Source organism: Rhincodon typus, chromosome 17 (genome assembly GCF_021869965.1).
Source record: "Rhincodon typus isolate 14 chromosome 17, sRhiTyp1.1, whole genome shotgun sequence".
NCBI classification, from domain to species: Eukaryota; Metazoa; Chordata; class Chondrichthyes; order Orectolobiformes; family Rhincodontidae; genus Rhincodon; species Rhincodon typus.
Genome location: NC_063348.1, coordinates 17,404,446 through 17,418,231, shown reverse-complemented (window position 1 = coordinate 17,418,231; position 13,786 = coordinate 17,404,446). Strand labels below are relative to the sequence as shown.

Sequence of the window (13,786 nt, the reverse complement as noted above, 5' to 3'; positions counted from 1 at the left end):
TCCTCTGATGCTGCTTGGCCTGCTGTGTTCATCCAGCTCTACACCTTGTTATCTCTAGAATGAGAGGTCATAGTTTTAGGCTAAAGAGTATCAGATTTAAAACGGCTGAGAAGGAATTGCCTCTCTCAAAAGGGTGGTGAATCTGTGGAATTCACTACCCCGGGTGTAGTTGAAGCTTGGTCACAAAATCAGTTTGAAGAGAGACAGATTTTTAAATTAGTAACAGGTTAAAGGGTTATGGGGAGTTGGCAGGAAAGTGGAATTGATGCTGAGGTGAGATCAGCCATGGTCTTATTCAGTGTCAGTGCAAGCTTGAGGGGCTAAATTGCCTACTCCTGCTCCTAGTTCTTATATTATTTTCTTCCTTTCGGTAATATAGAACAGAAGTTGAATATTCTTTAAGGAAAGACATGTTGCTGAAGCTTTTCTTCTTGCACTTATATGTACGGCTTTAAGAATGCCAAATTTCAAACAATAGCAACAGTTTATAGTGCAGAAGAGAAGATTGTTGATTGGTTTATAAAATGGCAGAGCACAAATATCAGTGGCTTCCTTCAGCATAGTGAGTCATGAAGAAGAATCTTGCGTAAGGCAGCTTGTTCATTCAAACAAAATACATTTTGTCAACCACAGAACTGAACATGTGTACAGTCGGTTCTGCTATAATGCATGGTCTGTCAACGCAAATTGGCTGTAATGCAATTGACGAATAGGGGAAACGCTATTTTTAAAATGCGAACTTGTGTTGGCTATAACACGATTCCTTCAATGTGTGGAGGATTATGTGTTGACATCACATGATCATTTCACGTGCATTGTTGTGAATACGTATGATGTTAGCACTGACATCGTGTTCATTTTGTGGGTTTTGTCGTGAAGTGCTTTCTGTGAGTGGTGCAGTATAACCTCCTCCCCCATCAAATCACCTTGACACTTTTCAAGGTAAAGTGTTTACTTTTATTTCATTATTAGATATGAATTAAACATTTATTCAAATTGTGCTATCCTTTGTGTTAGGTTTTTGAGTAATTTTTGAGCAGTTTTGTATGTTTTTTTTTGATGATCTGCCCCTAACCCCACTTTTCCCATTGGCCCCGTTATTTCTATAGCACAATTTTCTATAAGGCGATGTTGCACAGGAACGCAACTATTGCATTATAGCGGAACCTACTGTGTAAATTTGAGTGCTAGTGTGATGCGAGGTACACAGGCAGTATATGATCATGATTGGCTAATGAAATCAAACAGGATGTTACTTTAGTTATTCATAATAAAGTACAGATTGTACTCAACCAGCCTAAGCTTGTGAAGCTCAAAATATCTACTTTTTGATGTGATTCTGTGATTGGACAGCATTTTCTGAATAATTCTGAGTACACTGAAAACCAGCAATCAATTTAAGATAACCAGCTGAGCTCATAACATAGCTCATTTATGCTTACTAGAAGCAACATACATTAATAATCAGGGATCAGTTCTCTGCAAACAAAGGAATATGTTCAATCCTTGCGCCTTTTTTGAATTACCAGGGAATTTCAGACCTGGTTTCCTGCTGCTTTTACAGGGCATGACTTAGCCAATCAGAATTGACTTGTCAACCAATCATCACCTGTTGTCTTGTGGTTTATGTTATTGTGATAGTGAAAATACACTGTGCGTATAAGCAGTAAAATCTCTACCAGTCTAATCAAAGATATGACTTAATCCCAAACTCAGAAAAGTATCCTTGACTGCATTTTGTTTGCCAGAATGGAAACTAACATTTGCAGAATTAGCAGAGGTATGGAAAGAGGAAGCCTACTGTCCCTGCTTTGACATATCACTGTTTTGCCCTGCTACAGAATCAAACTTGATTCAAGTAGCACCCACCTTACCTTTAGTAAGTTTGCAATGGTTTCAAATATGTGTAACAATGATAGACGTCAGAGAGAATTCCATTTCAATATCCAAGGAAGGTTCAAGACAGAAGGTCTATCGTTTACTGAAGTGCATACGCTGTTCATCATCAGGCTGTGAAAGTTTTCTCAAAGCCAGATAATTCAGAGCTTTATTTCATTGTCTTGTAGATCTCAACATTGTGGTAAGATTCTGGGTAACAGGGTACTAAATGAAGCAGATCATACATCTGGTGGGTAATCTAAATTGCTGTCCTCAAGTCAAAGTAATTTGAAAGAAGACTACCTGCCTAAGGCCATCTATGTCTTCTTAAACTATCTGATGGGGGAGGGATGCGAGATATGCCAGTTTTGTTCTTAGATTTCCAGTGTCTGCAGTATTTTGCCTTTGTATTATGTTCCATTCATCAACTTATCATAATGCTGACCAGTATAAGTGAATCAGTAAGAAAAGCGACCTAGGAATTATGTATACATTCTTTAAAAGACAACCATTTCTGATATAGACAAGATAAAGGAGCATGTAGCTGAGGGCAATGCCAGCGTTCTTTTGGCTCCAAAGGCACTGAGCAAATGTTAACATGAAGTCAAGTCATTGAAATATTTGGGTGATCCTATAGCTACGTGGACCATAAATGCTGAGACTATTTTGAGAACTGGGTGGAAATGGATAATAAAGCATTTCTGTCAACCCAGGAGGCATTTTCCTGATATATTATAGCATACATTTTCATTGATTAATTGTCTATTGAAAGATTCCTGAAATAAGGATCTTTAAGGATGGTCCAGTAGTGAGGGCTACTCAATTGTAAAATGAGAATTTCTTTTTTAAGTGGGCATTTCTTTGAAATGGATGTTCAGTAATTAAACAGCTATTTGTACTCTCCAGCTGTATTATTGGTAAACACCTTAAATTACATGAACCTTATGGTATGCAGCTGTAAGCACGTTATGCTGGCATTACCTGGTTAATGCATCAATAAGGAGTATACCAAAGAATATGATGTCGTGATGAACTACAATTCATCAGACATCAGAGGCCACATTATTCACCTTATAAAGTATCTATCATGTACGATTTGTGTGTTTGCTTTACAGATAATGTTACCAACCTTCATACATCTTCTCAATAAGCAGATCAACAGGCAGCTAAGCTTTGGATATGATATTGGAAAAGGATATGTAGTAGGAGAAGAGGATGTTAGTAATCTTATTGATCACATTTCTGACCAAAGAGTGATTTCTGAGGTAATGCAGTATAGAAAAACAAATTGAAGATATGAGATTACTTTGAAGTTTTGGGTAAAAAACTAACAAAAATGAAATATTTTTATACAATATCTACCTTTTATTATTATTATCTTGCACAGTTAAGAATTGCTGTCAAAGAGATCTCCAGGGTTAAGTACTGGAGTTGGATTAATAGACATTAAAATATCAGTTTTGTATTCACAACTCAAGACAAAAGGATATGACCTAGTATTCAAGATATGTAGGTTATAATAGTAAAATAGGATAAACTTCAAATTAGCAAATTAGTGATTTCAAGACTAGTACTTAAACCTTTTGATTCTAGGAGGAAGAAAATACTAAGGGAAGTAAAAGTACAGTGCTCTGATTTCCTTTTGTCTTGCTCTTCTACTAGAATTGAAGGAACCCAGAAACTTGATCTGGTCATTCAGCCCCCCAGTTCTATTCCAGCATTCTATGGGATAATGGTTCATCTGTATTCTAACTTCATGCATCTGTCTAGGTTCCAGATCCCTTCTTACTCTTCTTTGTTCTATCTGTTGATCTTAGATTTAAAACTTTTCATTGAACAAGGAGGTACTGCTATTTTGTGATCGAGTTCCACGCTTCTACCATTTTTAACATGAATGACTTTTGCCTAACTTTTTTGTCCCCTGGTCCTAGATTCCCCCACCAGCAGAAAACATTGATGGAGAAACTGTTCCCATTGGTGGAAGGATCAAGAACCAGAGGGCACAGATTTAAGGTAATTGGCAAAAGAAGCAAGAGCAGCATTGGGGGAAAAAAAACTTGTTTTTCCCACATAGCAAGTGCTTAGAACCTGGAATACATTGCCTGAGAGATTGGTGGAGGCAGGGGATTTGATCATTATTTGAAAAGGAAAATATACTGGGCTACAGGAAGAAGAAAGGCAAATGGTGCTGTGTGAATTGTTGTTGTAGAGAGCCAGCATAGACATGAAAGGCTGAATGGCCATTTTCTGTGCTATAACCATTCATTGCCCTATGATTTATCTCTGATTAGCCTATCAATTACTTTCAAAATTCCAAAAGACGTCAGTTAAATAATCCCTTAATCTTCTATATTCCAAGCAGTTTATGTAATTGCTCCCCAATTTAAAATGTTGGTGTCCTGGTGCAATACAGTGAAACTGCACAGCACTGCTTTCAAGGTTGGAGTATCCTTTCTAAGATGCATGGTATATTATCAGGTCTTCTTATAACTACAGCAAAACTTCCTTCTCTTTAGTTTCCAGTTATCTCGTTATAAAAGCCAACTTTCCTTTTTGATGATTTTTGTATCTGAATACTTGATTTTAGTGATTTGTGTACATAGATTCTCAAATTTCTTTGGACATTTGCTGTTCCTAGTTTTGAGCCAAATTTGATCTCCACGTACCTAAAATGATTGAACTCTATCTGCCACCTCCTAATTTTACCCACTCACATTTAGGAATTTTATGACCCAATCCACATGACTTCTTATCCCACTAACTGTATTATCAGCAAACTTAGAAATAGGGATTTCTGTTGTGTTGGTCAAGCCACTCCTCTACTGTGAAGACTAATACAAAGTAATTATTCAATAGGTCTGTCATTTCCTCATTTTCATTTGGAACCTTACCCATATTTTATTTTAAAAGTCCCACACTACTACTACTAATATATTTGTAAATGCTTTATGGTGGAATCTTGCGCTTGTAGAGGTTGCAAACTTACAGGCAGGAATATCACTTATTTAGACTCGGTGGATGTTGTACCCAAACCTCACTATCTTCCTGTCTTTACGAGAATTCAGTTTTGGATTGGAAGGTCCACAGTCAGTCTTACTGCCCTGCTACTAATTGAAACCCTTAAGTGGCCAATTAAGTACCACTTAAGGGCATTAGCTGGACTGCCAGGATTAACCCAGCTGTTGACAGGCCTCTTGCCACATGGTGTGCACAGTTGTTGCTCCCTACATCCGTGCAGCTTGTTGCCTTGTGAAGGGACATTCCTCAATTAAGACATTCTGTTTCTGATTGTAGGACTGGACATCAGGCAGGGGCGCTATAACACCTTCACCCCACAACCGTTAGCCTGGGAAACCCCACCCCTGAACATCACTGATCTTTATCCTGGGTCCTTCACAGTCATGGGACTTTTGGGGTACCTTTCTGGCGGCAGTTACTGCCCCTTCTGTGAGTATAAGAGTTTCCAGGCTCTGATTGGATAGGAGTTCACATTGGGCAAGACTTTGCCCCAGGTGTCTTGACTCTAGGGGTAAGCCAGCTGATGGCCTTGCCACTGTAGTGATTAGTATGTGATTCAGCAAACCTTCCTTGGACAAGGCCTTTTGGGTCTCCTGCCAGCTCTCCTCTCAGTAGGCAAGATCCACCATGCTTCAACATTTTCCACCACTTGTGATTTGACCTCTTTGTTTCTTTTGATTAATTTGTTATCAATCTCATAACATAAACTTTACTAACGTCTGACTTTAAATATAGTTTTGCCTAACCTGTCTGTACCCTCCATGTATTTCAAACCTGTTATTTTGATCTAATATGGAACCAAGCCACCTACGTAGTTAGTTTTCTGGTCTTCCTTACTGCATGTCTTGGCTGTTGTAGGCCTGAGCCCAGCACTTCTATTCTACCTTTTCTCATTTTCATCTTATCCCTCCTGCCAGTACAACTTTTTCCTCTCCTGCCATCACATCTTTTTCCACTACCCTCAGGAAAACTACTCAACAGCTCAAATTCTCAGTTCTCATCATGTTTTCTATTCTCACCCTACCTTCCTATTCTTCACTCCCTCTTAAAGGTTAATAGAGCTACCTTCTGTGTCTGTGTTGAAATTATCACAAAGGCCCACCGAAGTACTTATAGTATCTCTTCATAAGTCGCAACTCCTGTTTCCTCATCCTGTTGCTGTTCCTAACCTGCGCATATAACTGCAAATGGTCTTCCTGCATCAACCCCATTCCTCATGTTGTGCACAGCTATGGATTGTGATTCCAGTAGATTGGCTTTCACTGTTCCTTTCCATCATCTTCTAGCATGTATGTTCACATGAGAATATAATCCCAGCCAACCATGAGCTTGTTGTGGATGATAACATTGACATTATATCCTTGATGGAGACCAAGAATGATGACACCATTACACTTCATGAAGCTTCTCCACCTGGTTGTACCTTTCATCAGTTGCCATGCTCAAACCATGGTAATGATGTAATCCTTATTCCTTAAGAGAAAAATCTTGATGCAGAATCTTACCAGGCTCTGAGCAGTGTGGGCTATGGTGAGATGAGCGGTAGAGTCAGATTAGTTGTTTGGCAAGGCTGAACTTGACATTGAGATTATCTCGCTGAATCTTGTTTGCTTTTCTCAAGTGGCATGATGAGCTTCTTCTCCCCAGACAGCAGTGAGTTCTCAATTGACATTCGTCATTGCTTGTTAGCAGCTTGTTACCTCTCCATGGGTTGCAATCTACCAACTTGCCATAAAAAGTAACTATTGAGAAAACTTGATATGGAAGTCAGAACTGATTTTTGGCAGGTTCAACACACTGCTTGCTCCAAAACATCTTCATGTTGGACACCAAGCACCAAAATCTCAGGCATTTTCTAAATCACTAATCATACACACCCCGAATCCACTGGCATCTGACATATGTTAGCCTCTATAAACCCTATGGCACAGCTCCTGTCCATTTGCAGGACATTTCATGTCATAGAATTATAGAATCTCCACAGTGTGGAAACAGGACTTCAGTGCAACAAGTTCATCCAGACCCTCTGAAGAGAATCCCACCCAGACCCATTCCCTACCCTATCCCTACATTTTCCCTTGGCTATTGCACCGAACCTACACATCCCTGAACACTATGGGTAATTTAGCATGGCCAATCCACGTAACTTGCACATCTTTGGACTGTGGGAGGAAACTGGAACACCTGGCCAAAACCCACGCAGACAGTTGCCTGAGGTTAGAATTGAATCCAGATCCCTGGCACTGTGGGGCAGCAGCGCTAACCACTGAGCCACCATGCCACGCTATGAGTTTATGACATGACAGTGCTAAACCTCAGGTTGCAATGCGAACTAGCATCATAATGCTGCAGCAAGGACATTTTGTGCTCAGGGAGACGCACCCAACTCATGGACCTAGACCAGGCTGCATCTCCGGGGCTCCTCACTTACTATCACAGCTCTTGCTCACTCTGAAACTAACTGGATTTGCGCAGCATTCCTGAATTGCATTGCCTTGCTTTCTTGTGCAATGCCCACTCCATCAGAGATACCTGGTTACTGTTGTCATGCCATGCCACCTCCACACAGTAAGTCAAGGGCAACTTCTGATACTAGTCCATTGGCTGCTTCGAACGGTCATGATCTGAATCCTTTGCTCATAAGTGGTGAGGAGTTGAATGAGGGACAGCACATCATGTGTCTTAAATCTTTCTGCCCTGTGTTTGTTGTTTTGCTCCTGGAATAAGAGAGGGCCAGGTATTACAGAAGATAAAGGTGAGTGGCACAGCTATTACTGTTAGTGCAGATGGGAGATTTCCTGAATGAGTGAATGGGCAGTGCAAAGATCGTGCAGGTTTAATGGTGTTGCCGTTTCATGTGGATGAGGGTGAGTGGGCAGGACGTTGTAGGCATTAGTGAAAGTAGTGGACCATGAGCCTTGGTAGGAGGTGGATGCAGTATCGGAGAGAAATGGTGGCACTTAGGCTGGTGGAATGAAGAAGAACATTGACCTCCTTCTCATGGTGCTGGGCATTCCTCCAGGCAGCTGTGCTTGCTTCAGTCCAGGGGGCATACTTGGAGTAGGCTGGCATGGTTTGGTGTCCTGGCATCCACTGCTTGTCTTGGGAGAAGAGGGAGTCTGGTCTGTGCACTGTCTTGTTTGCCAGGAGCTTCATGGACAGCACAGTGGCTCAGTGGTTAGTACAGGGACCAGAGTTAAATTCCAGCCTTGGGCAACTGTCCTTACATGTTCTCTCCGTGTCGGTGTGGGTTTCCGCCAGGCGCTCCTGTTTTCTCCCACAGTCCAAAGACGTGCAGGTTAGGTGGCTTAACCATAGTGTTCAGGGATGGGCATGTTTATTGGATGATCCATGGAAAATGTTGGGTTATGGAATAGATAGGCAGGGGTGCTGAGTCTCAGTGGGATGCTCTTCAGAAGGTCAGTGTGGACTTGATGGGCCAAATGGTCTTTTTCTGTGCTGCAGGGATTCCAAGACTCAGCTCCAGGAACATGTTTATTAAACAGTGGGTTGATTTCCCTCTGCTATGTCCAGGGCTGATGTCCGGAACCGTGCAGGATAACTCCGGACTGACAGTGCTTGTCTGGATGTACAACAGCCATTCCTAGAAAAATCTCTCTGCCTTGTCACTTACCATTATGTTTTAAATACCCAACCGTCTAATCTATTTCCCACTCACCATCTTGACTTGGAAGTATATCATCTTTCCTTCAGTGTTGTTGAGTCAAAATCATGGAACAACCACCCACCAGAAGCATTGTGGGTTGACCTTAATGGACTAAAACAGTTCAAGGATGCAGCTTACCCTGACCTTCTCACTTGCAGTTAGGGATGGACAATAAATGCTTGCCCTGCCAGCAATGTTGCATCCCATAAATTAATATATTGAAAAAAAGTTGTTAACCTTCCATTCATCACACATTGTCAGTTGAGATTTGCAAAATTATGGTCTTTCTGCCACTGTTAATGCCATAGTCCAAAGTAGAACTAATACGCTCTATCACCCAAAATCATTACCTGGACACCTCTCATCTCTTTTTCTTTAAGGGCAAGGGATGTGGACTAGAACATTTTGGCAAGCAGTTGGTTTAATGATTTATTAGTAGATGTGGCTAGACCATTAGAAGCACTATTGGACAATGTTCTTCTTCACTAAAAGGGATCACAATTCAGAAATGAGCAAAGAATGCAATAATACCCACCTTTTTTGCTACTTCAGACTATCTTATTGGACTACCCACCTTTGCTTCTGACTTGGCTCCATTTTTCTTGATCTAACGTAGTCAGAGAACCACCTACGATGGCTTCTCTTCCGACTTACAGTGCATGTGTTGAATTCCCCAAGGAATTATTATTGGCTTCTTTCTATTTCTCATTGACATGCAATACTATTGAAAACAGAATAATAGATTGCACATTTGTGTTGGTGGCGTTCATCACTATCTCACTATGACCTCCTTGAATCCCTCAATTATCTCTGGTCACAAGCTTGTCTAATGTTCAATACTAGGTAAGCAAAAATTTCTCTAAACGTTGGAAGCACTGAAGTATTTGTCTGAAGCACCCACAGCAAACCCTTTTATCTGAAAACAAAACTGCTGGAAATCATAGTGGGTCAGGCAAGCATCCATGGAGAGAGTGAGCTAACACTTCATCAGAGCTCTGATGGAGAGTCATCTTGACTCGAAATGTTAGCTCGCCCTCTCTCCATGGATGCTGCCTGATCCACTGTGATTTCCAGCATTTTTTGTTTTCAGTACAGATTCCAGCATCTGCAGTAATTTGCTCCTACAGACCCTTTTATATGTCTGCTGTTTCCATCCCTGTTATACTGATCAAGACTGATGGCAGTTTCGCTTTTGTGTTTATCCAAGAGTTGAGTTTCTGGTTACATATCTGCACCAGCACTAAGACTGTCTGTATCCACCTCCATAATTACTTGACTCTGACCTCGGCTCATCTCATCAGTTTTTAAAATCCTCATCCATACTTTTGTTACTGACTATTGAGATAGTGCTCTCCAGGTGACCTCTCAGCTTCTAATCTGTTTATCCAAATGTCTACTGTTCCTCCTTTATTTTGCTCCAAATCTACCACCCCACGTTTGCTAACCACTGTTGGCTAATATCCGACAAGGCGGAATCCCTCAGGCATTGGCCCTATTCAGTTTAATAGTCTTCTCCAGCCCAACAAAGCTCCGAAATCTTTGCGTTCCTCCAGTTTTGCCCTCTTCCGCATCTCTGTTTGTAAATTCTGCATCATTGTTGTACTTTTCTTAGTACTTTAAGAGATGGAATTCTCTTGTTAAACCTCTATGCCTGTTTTATCAGAACATAAAATGTTGGGAAAACTCAATGTATTCAACAACACCTTATAAGAGCGATAATGCTATCCATTCCTGCAGGATTAGCAAGCACCAAGCCTTCATTGCTCAGACCTTTGAGTATAGGAGTTGGGACATAGTGTTGAGGTTGTACAGGATGTTGGTGAGGCCTCTTCTAGAGTACTACGTGCAGTTTTGGTCGCCCTACTATAGGAAGGATATTATTAAATTAGAGAGGGTTCAGAAAAGATTTACTAGAATGTTGCCAGGAATGGAGTGTTTGAGTTGTAAAAGTAGGCTGGATAGGCTGGGACTTTTTTCGCTGGAGTGTGTGGAGTCGAGAGGTGACCTTATAGAGATTTATAAAGTCGTGAGTGGCATAGATAAGATGAATAGCAAACGTCCTTTCCCTAAGTGGGTGGTGTTCAAAACTAGAGGGCGTATTTTTAAGGTGAAGGAGAAAGATTTAAAAGGACATGAGGGGCAACTTTTTTCCCACATTGACTGGTTAGTGAGTAGAATGAACAACCAGTGGAAGTGATGGATGTAGTATTTAGAAAACATTTGGTTAAGTACATGAATATGAACGGTTTGGAAGGAAATGGACCAAGTGCAGGCAAGTGGGACTAGTTTAATTTGGGAACATGGTCGACATGGATCAGTTGGACAGAAGGGTCTACATGACTGTATGACTAAATAAGAAATAGTGCAGCCTGTTTTGAAAACAAATGCATTTCAGCAGTAGTGAGATTATGTGAGAAGAATAAATCGCTAGCAGTCGACTCCTTCATATCTCAACCATCTGCATAATTCTGTCATATTTGCAGCAGAAACCTCTGGTCTCAGGTCAACTTAGTGGTCACCTACATGCCCATTGGAACCTTATCAAACCATTCCTGGTGATGAAAATGGCATCAAAGGATGAACAGCAATATGATCTGGATAACCTTCAGGCTTGCACTGACAAGTGACGAGTACTCAAACATACTTATTTTGCAGTTCTAATTGTCTTCAATCTGTCATAGGCCCTTCAAAGCCCTTTGTGGGTGGGCAAAGGCCTAGCGGTATTATTGCTAGATTATTAATCCAGAGACCCAGGTAATGTTCTGCAGACCTGGGTTTGAATTTCAACACAGGAGATGGTGGAAATTGAATTCAATAATAATCTGGAAATCAGAGTTTAATGATGATTATGGAACCATTGTCGATCTGGTTCACTAATGACATTTCAGGAAGGCAATCTGCCATCCTCACCTGGTCTGGCCTACATGTGACTCCAGACCCACAGCAATGTGGTTGACCCTCAGCTCTTTGGGCAGTTAGGAATGGGCAATAAATGCTGGTGCAACAGTGCCACCCACATCCCATAAATGAATAAAAAAGTAGTGTCTTGAAGGAGGCAGTTCACGAAAACAACAATGCCTCCTCAGATAAGACCATATTCACTGAGGGTGCACCACAATGCTGACCTTGTATCAGCTCAGATGATAGCACTTTACTGGTCTAGCAAAGGCATACGAATTGATCTTCACCTGGTGATTCATATGTGACAAGTGAGGAAGAGCAGCTGCCAGACTCAGGGAGAGCAGTAAAGGGTCCACAAAGGCCACAAGGTGTTCCAGATTCAGACAGCAGATACCTGGTGGCTCAGATGCAAATTTATGCCTCTGGGTACATTGACAGAATATGTTTGGAGTAGCAACAAATATTTGGTGAGTTACTCGCATGCATTCCAATTCCACTGACTGCCGTTATGGAGATGAGTGGAGACCATCTCAAACAGGAGTGTTGCATACATTTACAATGATGGGATTGTCTATCAAGAGAATGACCACCTCCATGGAACATCCAATATAGCAATAAAATGAGTGCATGCAGGCCTTCACCAATAGCCTCCATTTTATACTGTGAATTTTGTGGGGACTGCATGAGTTGGATAGGAGATTGGATAGTGAAGCAATGTGTTGCCTTTCTGCTATCCTGGCATTTTCCCAGCAATAGGGAACATGAGCCCACCTGCTCAGCAGCCAATTGTGACTGATTTAAGGACATCAGCTCTGCTGCCTGCTGATCTCATCAACCATCCTCCATCCTTGTGTCCCCAGGATGGTCTAGCAGGGCCTTAACGTCCAACTGGCTATAGTTGACAATGGTCTGCTCCTGTAGAAAACAGAATTAAAGTCATGAAAAGTGCTCACTGGTTCTGATTGGCATTCTTAACGAAACAATTGACACAATTTTCTCCCTATCCCTGAAAGCCATCATTCATTTGTCTTATGCCAAGTGCTTTCCAAATGTTGTTCCTACTGTGAGAGTGGAATTGGAGGGGAGAAGATCTATGACAGCATGGTTAAGGGGCAAAGGGACAAAGTTGGTGGTAGTTGCTCCCTCCGAGCTGATGACCCTAAAATTTCAGTTCCCATTTGGGGTCCCAATCTCAACTCCAGAAAGTCCTGTCTTTTGCATAGGCTGCTGACTATGGTATCCTTCAACTGTCCACAGCAGAACTGTGGAAGGATCTAGAGGCAAAGAAGTTGAGGACGTTGATGACATTTGACAACCATTGTTAAAGCATTCTGTTGGCAACAGTTCTTGTTCCAGCAGGCTACAAATCACTGCTCCTACCTGATTTAAGACCCTGGACCTTTGAGACACTGGTGTTATGTCAAATTGAGGAAGTTAATCCTCAGCCTGTACACCCTGTATTGGTAACAGCTTTCTGCTGAACTTATCTGTGTCTATTTGAGATGCGTGCTGCTGTTGATACTGCTTCTGCTTTTTCTGCTACACTTTCTGGTGTTGGAGCTGCTGGTTATTTTGATCTTCATCTGAAGTTCAAAGTAAAACCACATATGTGGCACCCATGCTGATAGGATAGATCAGAGCTCTCAAATGGATGTCGTACTTAGAAATCTCCACATTGTCAAAACAATCTGTCAGCATAATTACTGTGAACAATATCCTTCACACAAGCAAGCAAGAAAGCAGCTATGAAATTTCCTTCTAATATTTCCCTTTCATGTCTTTACCCACCTCAGTTGGTCCAGTGTCCACACCAATACTTAGCAAGTTCCAGAAAGCTTTGGAATCCTGTGGATCCAGAGATGGATTGCAAAAGTCATATTCATTTTTGTAAATATAATTTAATACATTGAATTGACAAGCTTCATTTTCCAAAATGTTTGCTTATATGCATTATAATGCCCTGCAGTTACATGTGGAAGTAAGCTTTCCAACATGCTGTTAATTCCTCGATTTTAAGTTCCCACTGCTGACAAACCCAAGTATGGCTGCGCATCAAAATTTAGCCCATAGTGTCTGCTAAACACCTTAGCAAGTCTAAAAATGTGATACTAAGAATGAAACATATTAGAAAAAGAGATTACAGGTAGTTCTCCCATAATGTGATAGTTGTGTTCTTGTGTGACCTCGTGCTATAGAAAATCGTGTTACAGAGAAATCACTACAGAAAATCATTATACCTGTACAGCAGAAAGTTCGCGTTATCCAAACAGCATCCACTATTCATCAATCGCGTTACAACTAATTTGCATTGGGCATTTCAAG

General features: G+C 41.1%; 1 protein-coding gene across 1 annotated transcript in view; it reads left to right on the top strand.

Moving 5' to 3' along the window:
• Window positions 1-13,786, top strand: part of LOC109916184 (sodium/hydrogen exchanger 10-like) — a 317,378-nt gene that overhangs the window by 164,337 nt on the left and 139,255 nt on the right. Inside the window, exon 17 of the mRNA XM_048607303.1 lies at window positions 2,994-3,143. Coding sequence (XP_048463260.1) covers window positions 2,994-3,143 — 150 coding nt within the window. The remainder of the gene's footprint in view (window positions 1-2,993; window positions 3,144-13,786) is intronic.